General features: G+C 42.6%; 1 protein-coding gene and 1 non-coding gene across 6 annotated transcripts; both read left to right on the top strand.

Moving 5' to 3' along the window:
- The first annotated feature begins 3,215 nt into the window (after positions 1 to 3,215).
- Positions 3,216 to 13,783, top strand: RBMX (RNA binding motif protein X-linked). 5 transcript variants are annotated; one of them, XM_064670059.1, is made up of 9 exons: positions 3,216 to 3,324; positions 4,605 to 4,731; positions 4,923 to 5,029; positions 10,426 to 10,597; positions 11,680 to 11,796; positions 12,151 to 12,265; positions 12,379 to 12,504; positions 12,596 to 12,684; positions 13,185 to 13,783. In XM_064670059.1, the coding sequence occupies exons 2-9, from the start codon at positions 4,623 to 4,625 to the stop codon at positions 13,490 to 13,492; spliced, it is 1,143 nt and encodes a 380-aa protein (XP_064526129.1). In that variant the 5' UTR covers positions 3,216 to 3,324; positions 4,605 to 4,622; the 3' UTR covers positions 13,493 to 13,783. The 5 variants fall into 5 exon arrangements, with proteins under 5 accessions (XP_064526129.1, XP_064526127.1, XP_064526125.1 ...); XM_064670057.1 differs by having other exon boundaries at positions 12,581 to 12,684; XM_064670055.1 differs by having other exon boundaries at positions 12,130 to 12,265; positions 12,581 to 12,684.
- Positions 4,779 to 4,852, top strand: LOC135421750 (small nucleolar RNA SNORD61). Its single transcript, XR_010434183.1, has one exon. It is a non-coding gene; the product is annotated as a small nucleolar RNA SNORD61 (small nucleolar RNA).
- Positions 13,784 to 13,813: the final 30 nt, after the last annotated feature.

The following is a 13,813-nucleotide window of genomic DNA, read 5'->3' as shown; positions in this document are numbered from 1 at the left end:
CGCGGTTAGGGGGGATATCGGGGAGAAATTCCTGACGGTCAGAGTGGTGAGGCCCTGGCACAGGTTGCTTAGAGAGGCCGTGGATGTCCTATCCCTGGAAATGTTCAAGGCCAGGTTGGACGGCCCTCTGAGCATCCTAGTCTAGTGGAAGGTGTCCCTGCCCGTGGCAGCCGCTTTGGAACAAGATGATCTTGTGCCTCTTCAGATGAGCCTGGAAAATTTGTGTTGTCATTTCAGGCAGCTCCAGCTATGTCTTAGGGACTTGTGATCCACCTCATACTGATGAACTGAAAGGGGCCACAATGAGATCCCAAACAGATGATTTGGGAGGAGTACATAAGGGAGTTCCAGTTTAGAAATGGCTGAGAAAGTCAGTGCCAGAAACAATTATTTTGTGCTGCTCTCATTCACTCTAGTCTGCGTTTTCTCACTTTTGCTGAATTTCTATAAATCAACTGACAATGCCTGCAAAATTGCTCCTTGTCACGAAAGTATTAAACTGATCTTTTCAGTTATTAGTTTTTGACTATATCTCAAGGGAATTACATTTCCTTTTTTATTCGTTCTGAGTGAGTCCTGTGTGATCAGATTATTTATGTATTCATTAGTCCCCATCATCTAGCTCTCCTAAACCCTTTATCCATTTTAAACCACAAGTATGATGAACTTGGTAAAAGGCCAATGTTTGATGATAATACGCAGCATGCTACAAGGGAAATCCAAAATATTGTCCTCTGCATGAAAAAGTTTGTAGTTTAAAATCAACCACATTGTTAAACATCCTAGGATTCATTTGAGAAAGTGACATTTTAGTCAAAAGCTACCATGAAAATCCAGCAAATGCTACCCTTCATGGATTGTTGTCCACCCCTCCCATCTAGTGGGCTCATTTTTAGGGTTACATAAGTAACATACTTAATTGCATTTTTTCTGCTTTGGAAAATGTAAGGAAAACTTCCTAAGCTGTGATGATGCATGGGCAAGTATATCTGTGCTAGTTAGAGAGCAGCTGTCCTCTGTGTAAAGGTTGGTGGAATTTTCCGGGTCTCTATCTCCCCAGTTGTCCCATCCGAGTCCATTTCCCATTCCATAGGGGCCAGTATTAGGACCTCATATTACTACCTTAATTTCGTTTTAGAAAATTCAAAGTTGAGAAATCACTTGCAAAAGAAACTGTCATAGCTCTTCAGCCTTGACCTTCTTACTAAAGAGGGATTAGTTTCCTTTCAGACTGCAGTTTGTTCTCTGATGATTTCTGTAGTTCCTCTACAAAAAAATCAATTTATGGGAATAAAAAAAAAGGAAAGGAGGGGGAAGAATTGTAAGAATTAAAGAGTTATGTATCCTCTAATCCTCTAGGAAAAGATCTGTATCACTGAATTTGGAGTGAGACTACACATGCTCTATGCAGGGAGACATGGTAAAATTCTGTTCCAGTTTGCACTGAGGATGCACCTAGGTTTTGATGAAAATCCTGATGAAAATATCTCTTAGGACAAAGGACAGAAGAATTAGGCCCTGATACAATTACAGCAGTAATGTGCAAATCCTGTTTCAAACATAATTATGTTCATGCTGATCCCACTGAGCTACATGTACAGTACGTGGTAATACACGAGCTACATGTACAGAATGTTAATAAAATGAAGCCTGGAGTTACCAAATATTTTACTCTTGTAATCACAGAAGGAGAAACAGACTTCAGTTTGCACATGTTTATCTTTCCAGTTACTTGTGAGGCAGTCAGCAGATACACTGTGGGTCAGAGAAGCACACAGAGACCACACAGACATAGAGACCTTTTTTACCGTGTTTCTTACAGGACTAACAATTCGCTTTAGTTTTCACTGTGCATCCCAGGGAGCCTCTGAAGTTTAAATTCTTTTGTATTGAAACTAGAATTTGAAGCTTTTTTTCATATGATAATTGGATGAGAATCTGGCAATGCCATTCTTCAGCAACTGCATTGATATCACGGGCAGTGCTCGCCCACTTCATTACGAAGGTCATCTTTCCCTTTTCCCATGCACAGTAACAGTATCCAGAAACTCTGAACATCCACGCTGGAAAGGAGATCATCTTCAAGAATGTACTGCAGTCTAGAGCAGTGTTTGAGAGCTCCCTTCCTTTGTGTTCTCAACACAACTATGAGCGAGTCTGAAACGATGTTGCTTCCTGCTTTCCCTAACACAAAGAGCAGCTGAGTATCAGTAGCTGACAGAGGAGACTGAAAAACTGAAGATAGGAATAGAGTCTGATGTTCTGTTATCAGGATGGAGCAATTATGCAGTTCTGTGACTGTAACAGCACTGGGCAGTGTTTGTGGGATGTGCAGACCCTGCGGCACATCCCAGAAATAAACATCAAGAGAACATGCAAGGGAGAACTTAGAAGACTGGGTGTTGATTAGATTGGGTGACCAAGAAAACAGGCCTTGATAACTATTAATATGTTTAGATAATCTACAAGTTCATATTATGAAAATTTAGCCAATTTTTGCATGCATGTATTTCCCCCTAACTTTTCTGCTATCAGGTTTAGCCATCCAAAGAAAATCTCCACAACTGAACTTCAGGTATAAATAATTTAAAACTGGAGTTAGTTGAACCAGTGCAAAACTTTGTGCTATCAACAAACACATTTCATTTTAAATCACACTTGGTTTGGTTTGCTGTAAGTCTCCAAGGAAGGGGTACTGACATGGACACGTATTGATCAAACTAATTAAAAATGCCTTTAAGGCTGTTTCAGCTGAACTGGGTTAAGCTCCTGCACAGACACTTCTGACAGTACTGTGAGTGATTTTGCTTCCAAAGCAGTGACAGATCCGCTCCTTCACAGAATCACTGAGGTTGGAAGGGACCTCTGGAGATCCTCCAGTTCAACACCCCTGCCAAGGCAGGGTCACCTGGAGCAGGTGACACAGCAACATGTCCAGGTGAGTTTGGAACGCCTCCAGAGAGGGAGACTCCATGCCCTCCCTGGGCAGCTTGTTCCAGTGCTCTGCCACTCTCAGTGGTTCTTCCACATGTTGAGGTGAAACTTGTTGTGTTTTAGTTTACGATTCCTCATCCTGCCGCTGGGCACCACTAAGAAGAGTCTGGCACCATCCTCTTGGCGATATTCCCATGCATTGATGAGATCCCCCCTCAGCGCCCCCCCTCCGGCCTACCCAGCCCCGGCCCCGCTGGCCCGCGCGCGCCCCCTGCCGGGCCCGGCGCCGCCGCATCCGGGGCTCGGGCGGGCGAGTGACGTCATCGCTATAAAGCGCCGCAGCGCCTTTGTTCGTCCCCATTGCGCAGTTGCGGCTCGGCGCGGGCGGAGGTGAGTGCGGGCTGGGGGCTCTGCGGGCGGCACCGCGGGGCCATGCGGGGACCCGCGGGGAGAGGCCCGGTCCGCGTGGAGGGAGCCGCGTGGCGCGCCCGTCGCTGCGGGACGGAGGCGCGGCCGCGCCCGTTTGTCTGCTCGCCCGGCCCCGCGTGGGGCGGCGGGGTCCGCGCGGCGGCGGCGGGAGAGGGGGGTCTCGGCGGCGTGAGGCGCGGCGGCCGCCATTTTAGGTGTCGGGGGTCCCTCCGCATCCCCGGGGAGGGCGAGTGGGGGACAGCGGGAGCGCGGGGCCAGTGACTCGGGCCGGGGCCGAGCCGTGGGGTGGGTAAGGGCCGAGGCGGCCGCCGGGCGCGGGGAGGGAGAGAAGCTGCTGCCAACGGCGGCCGCCATTTTGTGGCGGTGCCCGAGCCCGCGGAGGGTCCGGCGGCCCCCCGGGCCCGTGTCCCGGAGCGCGGCCCCACACGGGCCCCGTGCGGCCCGGCCCGGCCCGGCCCGGCCCCGCCGGCCGCCCGCTCCCGGCAGCGCTTTGTCCGCGCTCCCCTTGCGCCTGTGCCGGGGGCTTCCCTCCATCGGCCTGGAGCCAAGCGCGCAGCTCTGGTCCACAGGCGCCGGGCGCCCTGCCAGGCACTGAGAGCTTGGGCTTTGTCTTCGGCTCGTTTTTTTGGTTTTTTTTTTTTAAGCCCTCCCGCCCCCGCCTTGGTTTAGCCGTGGCATTGCTGTGTAGAACTGCAGTGGTCGTCTGGTGTCTGTTCAGGCTCATACGTTGTGTAGGCCGGGACCTAGGCTCGAAATACTTGAAATAATACAAAGGATGGGCTTCATTTGGGAATACTGGCCCAAGATGCCTTTAAAAGTTAATAATTTAATATTACTTGGACAGATTAAGTAAATTTCTTGAAAAATCCACGATGAGATTTAAAGGAAAGGAGTGGTAGGATTGACATCAAGGGTAAAAAGAACAGCACCTCTGAAACAGAGTTTTCATATTCACCAATATTGCTTGATCTTAACAGTACTTTGTTCCACTTTTCAAAGTTAACTGTATATTTTTGAAAGACACTGTATAATGTGAAGAAGTAACTGAGGGCAATACTACTTTCAGAAAAAAATTAAATTTTTCTCATGTACTTTATATGTCATACTTCTTAATTAACATCTCCTTCAAGGAAATTTGCTCGTACTTTTGAGGAAAAAAGTCATTTATATTCCATGAAGTTGCATGGAAATCTCTGTTGTAGTGTGATGTTTTGTTAATAACATCATTACTCTTTTAGTAGGTCATTTACGGCATCAAAATGGTTGAAGCAGATCGTCCTGGGAAGCTGTTCATTGGGGGCTTGAACACAGAGACTAATGAGAAAGCTCTCGAGGCTGTATTTGGCAAATATGGACGCATTGTGGAAGGTAAAGAGAAATTTTTTATTAAGATAATAAAAATGAACAACAGCACAGCTGTGATGACTTTTTTTGGCGTTGATCATCTGAAATGATGGCGCTTACATGTCCTCTAAGAAGTTCTGAGCTTAAAAAATTAAATAAAGCTGAAATGTTCCTGCCTAGTTCTGGGAAAGGGTAACGTGATTTTCTTTCTGCAGTCCTTTTGATGAAAGATCGGGAAACGAACAAGTCCAGAGGATTTGCCTTTGTCACATTTGAGAGTCCAGCAGATGCAAAAGATGCTGCCAGAGATATGAATGGAAAGGTAGGAATTAAGACCTTTTACAATAACACGTTGCTGTTGCTACTGTCCAGCAGGATAAATCTTTGGGGTAAATTAACTTGTAATAAAAGCTGGAAAAACAATGGATTAGAAGATCTTGGAGACAAGTCAGAATGTCACATTTAGCAAATTGTCCCAGTCTCTATGATGCTGGAATTGCTTTCTCCTGGTCATGGCTTTGACAGTAGAAAGTGAAGTCTAGCTGTCAGTTACACTGTTTATTGTTTTTAGTCCCTGATAAAGGGCTTTTTAGTAGTCAGCTCTCCATTTTTGTGTGTTTCTAATGTTTGTTTGTTTGTTTGTTTTAAATCGTACTTTAATGCAGTACTTTGTAAAATACACTTCAGGGAAGTGACTTACCTGAAAACTGTTAATTGTTCCCTTAACATGGGTTGAATATGACTTCTGCTGTGCTGGAGCATTGATGAGCTCTCTGGTATTCTGTGGATAACCTGGATTTGTGAGATGCATCATCAGTCTGCTTGGCACATGTGAGGGGCATCTTTCCAGTTAATGGGAAAGAGCTTTGCAGTTAGCCAGCAACTATATTTGTTTGTTTACACCCTAAAATGCAATGTTATGACTTTAAAAGGAAGTAAAAGCGTAATGTACATGTAATGTTTTTAAAAATACAGGAATTTGGAGCAAAAGTTCTGAGATCAATACCAGGATAGTTTGTCAAAGAATTGTAGGCTGCTATGATCCGTGTCTGTTGTGGCATGTGCTTGAAAAGGTAGATGTAAGCTGGCAACTTGAAGGTCATCAGCTCCTTATCTTCATAGAGGTACTGTCTCTTCAGGCAGTGAAAGGCATCTTAGTTCATTTGAATTTCAGACTCTGGTCCTCCATGCGTAATCTGAATGGTTGTGTTGAGGTCTGACTGCATTGGCCTTCTCAGCAGTGTCTCTTGAGATGACATTCATGTAAGGTGAACAAGCCTCAACTGATTAAATAACTCTTGGGATTTTGATATCTGTTTGTCTGGTTAGCATAAGACATTGAAGTGAAAGAAAAATGTCCGTTACTGAAGTCAGTAAGTAAAGCAACTTTAAGAATAAGAAAATGAGCTTGTAGTGTTAATGGTGAACACAAATAGTAAAATTTCTTTGGTTTGAGTTATAGCAGGCTTTCTGCTCCATGTACTGGTGTTTCTGGGTGCTTTAGGACAACCTCATGACAGTGTTACTTTCCTTGAAGACTTGCTTCCTTTTTAAACAAGTTAGTAGTTTTTGTCAAGGCAGAGAGTAACAAATTCAGATAATGTTCTTTCTAAACATCCTTAAAGGTGCTCCTTTTATTGAATTTATTTCTCCGTCGTGTACTTTGCTGCAATTCTCAAGACTCGTTTACTGCTGTGTTCAGACACTTAATGTCCTCTGAAATAGTCATTACCCTGAATCCTCACATAAGGTAACTTTAAGCACCAATAGGTAATTGTCAGACTGAAAGGAATTCAGTCACTAATCCTAAGTGTTTGTGGAGTGCAGCTTGCAAATGAAAATCCCTTTGAAAATAATCACCAACTGTTCTACCTCTTGAATGTTGTGCCATGTGTTTGGTCACGTTGGAAACATTCGGGGAAGTAATGCTTAGCAAAGTAGCTAAATGAGACAGTGTTTGTGGCTGAGGTAATGTCTGCTTGTTCTGGAATGCACCATCTGCATCACTGTCAAGAAATGCTACAAAGGACTGCCTTGTGGATCATGGTTCTTGTGGTTTTGTTTTCAACACTATAAATCTAGAAGTATCTTCATCTGCATGAAGTTTGAACAGCAAATAATGTATGAAAAGAACATTCTCAATTGGCATGTGGCCTAGAATGTCCTCTGGTCCGGCTTGCTTTGGCCATGGATATGAAAGATGTTCATGAGGTGGTCTCTCAGTCTCTCACACTCATCTTCAGAAAGCCTTCTGGACAACAGATACTGCTTGTAATCTAAAAAGACTCTGCATTCAAAGTTTGAGGAGGAGTAGTGTTTGAGGCCTGCTGTGGGAAGAGAGCATTGTCATACATCACAACTTGAAGTTTTTCTGGTCATTTGGAAAGGATGGATTGGAGCAGTCTTGAGGATTTCAGGCACTTAAGAAGCAGCAGTAGAAGCCCTGTGCAGACTGCAGTTCAAGCAGTCTATAAGGAATTAGATGACCTGTCCAGCCTGGGGAAAGCGTTCTGCGTGCTCAATCTGTCATCCCAGGGGAATTCAAAGTTGTAGCCAATCGAAGAGACTGACTCAATAGATTCTGCAAGAGTGAATTGGCATTTGATTTTTTTTTTTTTAACTTTGCAAGTGTTCATGAAAATTGTATAGCCAGCATTTTGCACCTATCCGGGTGGGGGGGAAAGGAAGGAGGTTGTGTTTCATTCCCAGTTGGGACAAGCATAGACTAGTCAAAGCTTGCTTGTCGAAGAATTCATTTCAGTCCTGCTGAAAAAGATCAGCGGAATTATTTTGGAGGTGTGATGGAGATTTTTCACTTCAACTACTTTGTCTGCAGAATTGGATCAATGTTAGCATGTCTGAGCAGCACAGAAGAAATCTACAAGTACTTTATCACAGCAGATTATCTGCCTTCTTTAAGAAGAAGCTTAATTCGTGGCAGTCTGCATCCTGATGTCACGAAATGCATGTGCTTACCTGGACACAAGTGTGCTGGATACTCCCAAGTCATTTGGTGCAGTAGGCTGTTCCTCACAGTCTTCTGATTTTAAATCCTTAGGAAGAAATGGATAAGTAAAGAGAGGATATGACCTTAAGGGAAAGCTGCAGGACAAGCCAAAGACTTAATTCTAGTGCAGACCTGTCAAGCCAGCTGGTCTTGTTAAAAGGATGGAAGCAAATACTGCAGTCCAAACAGTGTAACATGTACTCAGCACTACAGAAGGTTGTCTTCCTTTAATTGGACAGACTTTCCTTTTCCTTTGGAGAAGAAGTGATATACAATGTAGAAGCTTAGCCTGATAAGAGATGATCTTCAGTTCTTGAATATATATGGTGAAAGGAAACCCACTCTGTGGCATCAAGGAACATGTGGAAATGGTGGAGTCACTGCAGCATCACAATGAAATGATCCATTGGAGAGGAAAGCCCTGTGTGGTGTTAGGTCCAGTTTCATCTAAATTTTTGGAAATACTTTGATTTCTGCCCCACTCCCAAAATTTTACAAATTTCATTCATCTTTTCTGTTGGAATGTGGAACAGTTTGCAGGACAGTTCTCTAATTGTGTTTGGTTAAGGTTCCCTGGCTCACCTTACAAAGCTGTACAGATTGTTCATGCCACATATAGGAGACTTTGATTGCCAATCTATTACTGTCCTTAAACGATTTGTATCTTAAATTATTTTTCATGTGTTTTAGCACCAAGGTGACTCAACTTTCTGGTGCTCATATGATACTAAAAATGCTACTGTAACACTCTGAATGAGGGTTCTAAACAGGAATTAATAAGTGTTCGTGTTGACAGCTGTTGCTTTCAGCTCATTGAAAAAAATTCCATATTTTGAGATGGACTGTGTTTTATCTGTTTGGTGAGATAAGACCTTTTGTCTTTGAGCTAAGAACCTGTAAAATGTTGTCCCCTCTGCTTTAAAATAGGACAAACTTTGACAACTTCTGGTTAACAAAAAAATTATTCTTGGACCTAATGAAAGGTCTTTCTGGACCTAAGGCATACCTTTTAAAACTGCTTGTGTAAAGCAGTCTGCAAAGAAACCCATCTTTGCCTAAGGCAGATGCATAAGTGCAAGGCAGAAGAGAATAGGAGGAGAAATAAGTAAAACTGTACCTCCTACATAAAAAAAAAAAGAACTCGAACCTAGCATGCAGGTTTTCAGAACCCATGCTAGCAGAAGGGGATGGTGTTTGCTTTCTAAACTTCAAACAAGCTGTCAAGAATGTGCTGTGACATTGAGGATGGCAGTGGACATGATGGCAAAGCTTAAGGCTTCAAGCCCACTGTTCCTGTCTCATCCTGAACAATGAGACATCTCTCAGTATGAATTATGATGGCAAAACAATATGATACAAACTGAGAAGTTCCAGTGATTAGAGGTACTAATGCTGCTGAAATGTTTCAGCTTGCCATGCCAAAAGGCTTTTTGAGGAACCTTCTGTAAGTAAAATATTTTCATTAAGTCAAAGACAGGACCAATATGATTTTGCTAGTATTCCTTATTTTTCTCCCTCAAATGGATCAAGTTGGACCTGTGTACATACACACAGATTTTTCAAACAGTAGCTACGACTACATGTGGTGGCAAAACACATGAGCTACTACAGTGGATGGTTTCAGAGAGGGCTAGATTTTGGTGGAGAACAAAAAAAGATACTGTGCTTCAATAAAATACTGTCAGAGCAGATTAAGACACTACTAGCATTTCTTTGTGTTAATTTATTGCAGCAAAGAAGTGCAATAAACAAAACTTTCTGCCTGATAATTAATTAGTTTTTAAGGCAGAGTTAAATATTTAACTGCTAAAAGGGGCAAATAAACCACGTTTGCCAGGATAGGTGTGCAGTAACCTAATTTCAGCAGAGCTTGTGATCTTACTTCTACCGTAATTGCCAAACATGTGGTGCCTGAAAGATTATACAGAAATTTGATTAATTGAGTTACTCAACATGTGTTACCACCTGCTCACCTTCGAGGTATAACAGCAGGCTGCAGAGGTCCTGTTATTGCAGATCTGTATTCCAGAAAAAGCTCCCTTTTTTGTCCTACAAAAAAGCCCTCCAACCACACAACAGAACCCACAAACAAAAATACCCCAACCACATGGAAAGCAAGTAATAGAGTAAATTGTGACAGTCACCTTGTTTGAAAACCCAACTTGAAACACTAGAAAGAAGGGGTGAATTGTCATACTCAGTCTGCTGTGTAGATGCTGAAATTACTTCTAAATGCGTCAGTGATCACCGTGTTATCAGGACATCAAGAAAATGTACTAAACGGCCTCCCCATTGCCAGAAATCCCAACTGAAGCTAAAGTTACGTTCAGCTTAATCCTGTAACTACTGGTGCAGTCCTAGTTTGATACGAAAGTACGTGGCAATTGAAAGTAAATTGTAGATCATATATCATGTTTCATTTACAGAATAAATGACGTGGGGCTGCCGTAATCATTGGACACTTGTGTTTTCACTGAAAGTCCTTTCTGATGCTGCTCTGTATTTTTTTTTCATCAATACAACAAGAATGAAGTACTGTAGAAATTGAAATTAGGCCCAACATGCTGCTGAGTACTAATACTGAAGACTGAAATCAGTTCTAGAGTTGCTCTAACTTATAAAATGGAAGCCCTATAATAGTGAAGCAAGAGGGGCTTGATTTAAGAAATACAAACATGACTGAGCAGTAAGTAAAGCAGCTTCTTCTTTAGTCATTAGATGGGAAAGCAATTAAAGTGGAACAAGCAACCAAGCCATCCTTTGAGAGTGGTGGTAGGCGTGGGCCGCCACCCCCTCCCCGAAGCAGAGGTCCTCCCAGGGGCCTTAGAGGCGGAAGAGGCGGAAGTGGCGCGAGAGGACCACCTTCAAGAGGGAGTCACTTGGGTATGTATTGACCTCTCTCATTATATACTTGGACAACATACAAGACAATCCCATTGGAAGATGACAATAATCCTACTGGAAAAAAAAAAAGTCAAACAGCCAAATAGTGCACTCCTTGTTCTGTATTAAAATGATGAAATATGATTTCAACAGTTTAGTAAAATTTTTGATTAGGCAAGTACACCTTAAGAAAAGGCTTTCAAATATGAAGATTCCTTTCTACAACTAACACTCCACTTGACTTTTGCCTATGAAAGAAAAACAAAACTCCTGCCTTGCACATGAGAAAGGAAGCTTTCTGGTATTCAAGTTGAAAAAGTGATTCTCTTCCACCAGGGAAAGGGAACTGTCTTTCATTCTTACTAGCAAGAGGACTGAACTTAGAAAATTCTAGGGCTGATCATTCTAAATCATATTGGGAGTTAGGGCAGCTAAGCCTTGTTTGTTGTTACGAAATAGTGTGTTGAGTTGAAGCTTTCTGAAGTGGAACAATAGTACATTACTTGATACTGGATATTCCTTAAGATATAGCTATTGATTCAGACTTCAGTATCAAAACAAAGCTCTCTAAGAACAAGCAAGCAGCGCCTGAGGTATAACAGTAAAAGCTGTAATGCAGAAAAAAACCCTGGAAATAGTGAAACTTCTCTCTTGCAGAGTCTGTGTAGTAGGTTCTACAGACTCGGTAGTGCCTCTGTTCCCTCTCTGTAGGCTCTTACCTAGTACATCTTCCCAGGTGGCTCTTGTCTTCTGAGAACAGTAACTTGTTTAGTATTTAAGCTATGACTGATTACAGATATCAGCTGTCTTTTTTCCCCTTCTGTCACACCCTGTGACTTTTGGATAAGTTCTAAAAGACAATTTCTTGACAGGAGTTTAGGCTGTGGAAAGTTTGGCTCTCAATTCTGCCAGTAGCATTTAGTATGGGCTAGAAGACAAGGCTTTGAGAGATCTAATTTTAGCGGTTTACTGTTGATCACATAGTGGTAATAATGGCACTTAGGTTACTGTAGTTCAGGCTTTAGGGTCATGCAGTTGAGTATCACAGAAATAATAAGTTGGTTCATGGCTTATTCCTCTAGGGTCTTCTCGAGGGCCACTTCCCATGAAGAGAGGTCCACCTCCACGAAGTGGAGGCCCTCCACCTAAAAGATCGGCACCTTCGGGACCAGTGCGTAGCAGTAGCATGGGAGGAAGAGGTAAGGACTTTGACTTAATTAGTTGCTTGGTCAGCTGTAGCACCAGTTTTCCTTCAGAAGCTGATGCAAATTACTGATTCTAACTTCAGCCTACAGTGGGATTGGTATATTTTTCTAATTTTTAATTCATTTCATACCAATATAATTTTGTAGCTGTTGGGAACAACTTGGTGTGATTTGAGTATGCTCCTTTTAGTGCTGATTTTAAACTGTACAAGCAGAAATGTAAAGTGCTGTAATGTGGGCTACAGAGATACTTTTAAATTGCTCTAAACAATCTGCTAATACTTGCCAAGAGTCTCTTGTCTGACTAAATGCTAATTAAGTTTAAAGATCTGGACTGCTTCTCTTCAGCTCCTGTGTCACGTGGAAGAGATGGTTATGGTGGTCCTCCACGCAGAGAACCAATGCCATCACGGAGAGATGTCTACATGTCTCCAAGAGATGATGGCTATAGCACTAAAGATGGGTAAATTCTTTTCCTATTTTTGGTGGGGTGGTTTTTTTTATTCAGAGAAGAATGTTGATTCCCGATCTTTTGCAATGTGACATGGCTAATGTGTCAGTTCTTGTTCTTTGTAGTTATTCAAGCAGAGATTACCCCAGTTCTAGGGACACACGGGACTATGCACCACCTCCACGAGACTATGCTTACCGTGACTATGGTCATTCCAGTTCACGTGATGAATACCCCTCCAGGGGATATAGGTACCTACTGTTGGATTTTTCTCCTTGTCACTTTATTCTTGCTGTTATGTTACTGATCTGTACTAAGTCTTAGTAGTCTTTCCTCCTATAGCGATCGTGATGGATACGGTGGTGGACGTGACAGAGACTACTCGGATCATCCAAGTGGAGGCTCCTACAGAGATTCATATGAGAGTTATGGTAAGAATCCATTTTGAGGATCATGTAATTGTACAGGTGTCATAAAATCTGATTTTTACTAGGTTGCTTGCTTTAGGGGGAAGTGGCACACTTTTTTCCCCCTACAGTGAAAGTGCAGTTGTTGGTTATCATTTGATCATCTTGTTAAATAAGCTGTAAGCTAAAGAAGCAAAGTCTACAGTTCAGAATTACAACTGTCTCTGGAAAATATGGCTGAGTTTCTTCTCTAAAATAACAAGCTGTTCTGGAAATCCCAGTAAAGAGCCTGCCTGAATAAACAAACACCGTCTTCATTCCTTCAGAATCTTTAAATCCACTCACTGCCTGATACTCAGTCCCCACTTTAAGTACCATTAATGTGGCAGATTCTATTAAGAACATCTCAATACATACAAAAGAGTAGCAGTAAACATTTAAATACAGCAGTTCTGTAAATTCAGATTGAAATTGTTCTATATAACTCATGGTGTTGCCGTATTACCTGACCATTGACCCTGCAGGTAACTCACGTAGTGCTCCACCTGCACGAGGGCCCCCGCCATCATATGGTGGAAGCAGTCGGTATGATGATTACGGCAGCACACGAGATGGATATGGAAGCCGAGAAAGTTACTCAAGCAGCAGAAGTGATGTCTACTCAAGTGGCCGTGATCGTGTCGGAAGACAAGACAGGGGTCTGCCCCCCTCCATGGAAAGGGGCTACCCACCTCCTCGAGATTCTTACAGTAGTTCAAGCCGCGGAGCACCCAGAGGCGGTGGCCGTGGCGGAAGCAGATCCGATAGGGGTGGAGGCAGAAGCAGATACTAAAAACACTCTTAAACTTTTGGACCAAGACAGATTACTTCTCAAACGTGGAAGTTGTTCTATCTTTACTACCAGAGGACTACTAAAACAAAAAGTTGTTTTTAACCTTTTTTTATTGTTGCCTGTTAAGTTTTCCCCTCCATGACTTTATGCTTTTGTGAAGCAAAGTTCAAACAATGTTTAATTTCATTTCAAAATTGTTAACATTTCTTTCAGAAAGCAGATGTTAAATGTATAAACTTGAGCTGTGTACTAGTGTTGTAATTTTCAAAGTAAAGTTTCCCTGAAATGCCACACTTCCCATCTGATTTTCGTCATGAATGG

Source organism: Pseudopipra pipra, chromosome 13 (assembly GCF_036250125.1).
Source record: "Pseudopipra pipra isolate bDixPip1 chromosome 13, bDixPip1.hap1, whole genome shotgun sequence".
In the NCBI taxonomy this organism is placed as follows: Eukaryota; Metazoa; Chordata; class Aves; order Passeriformes; family Pipridae; genus Pseudopipra; species Pseudopipra pipra.
The sequence above is the reverse complement of the archived record's forward strand: the minus strand, read 5'-3'. Positions and strand labels throughout refer to the sequence as shown.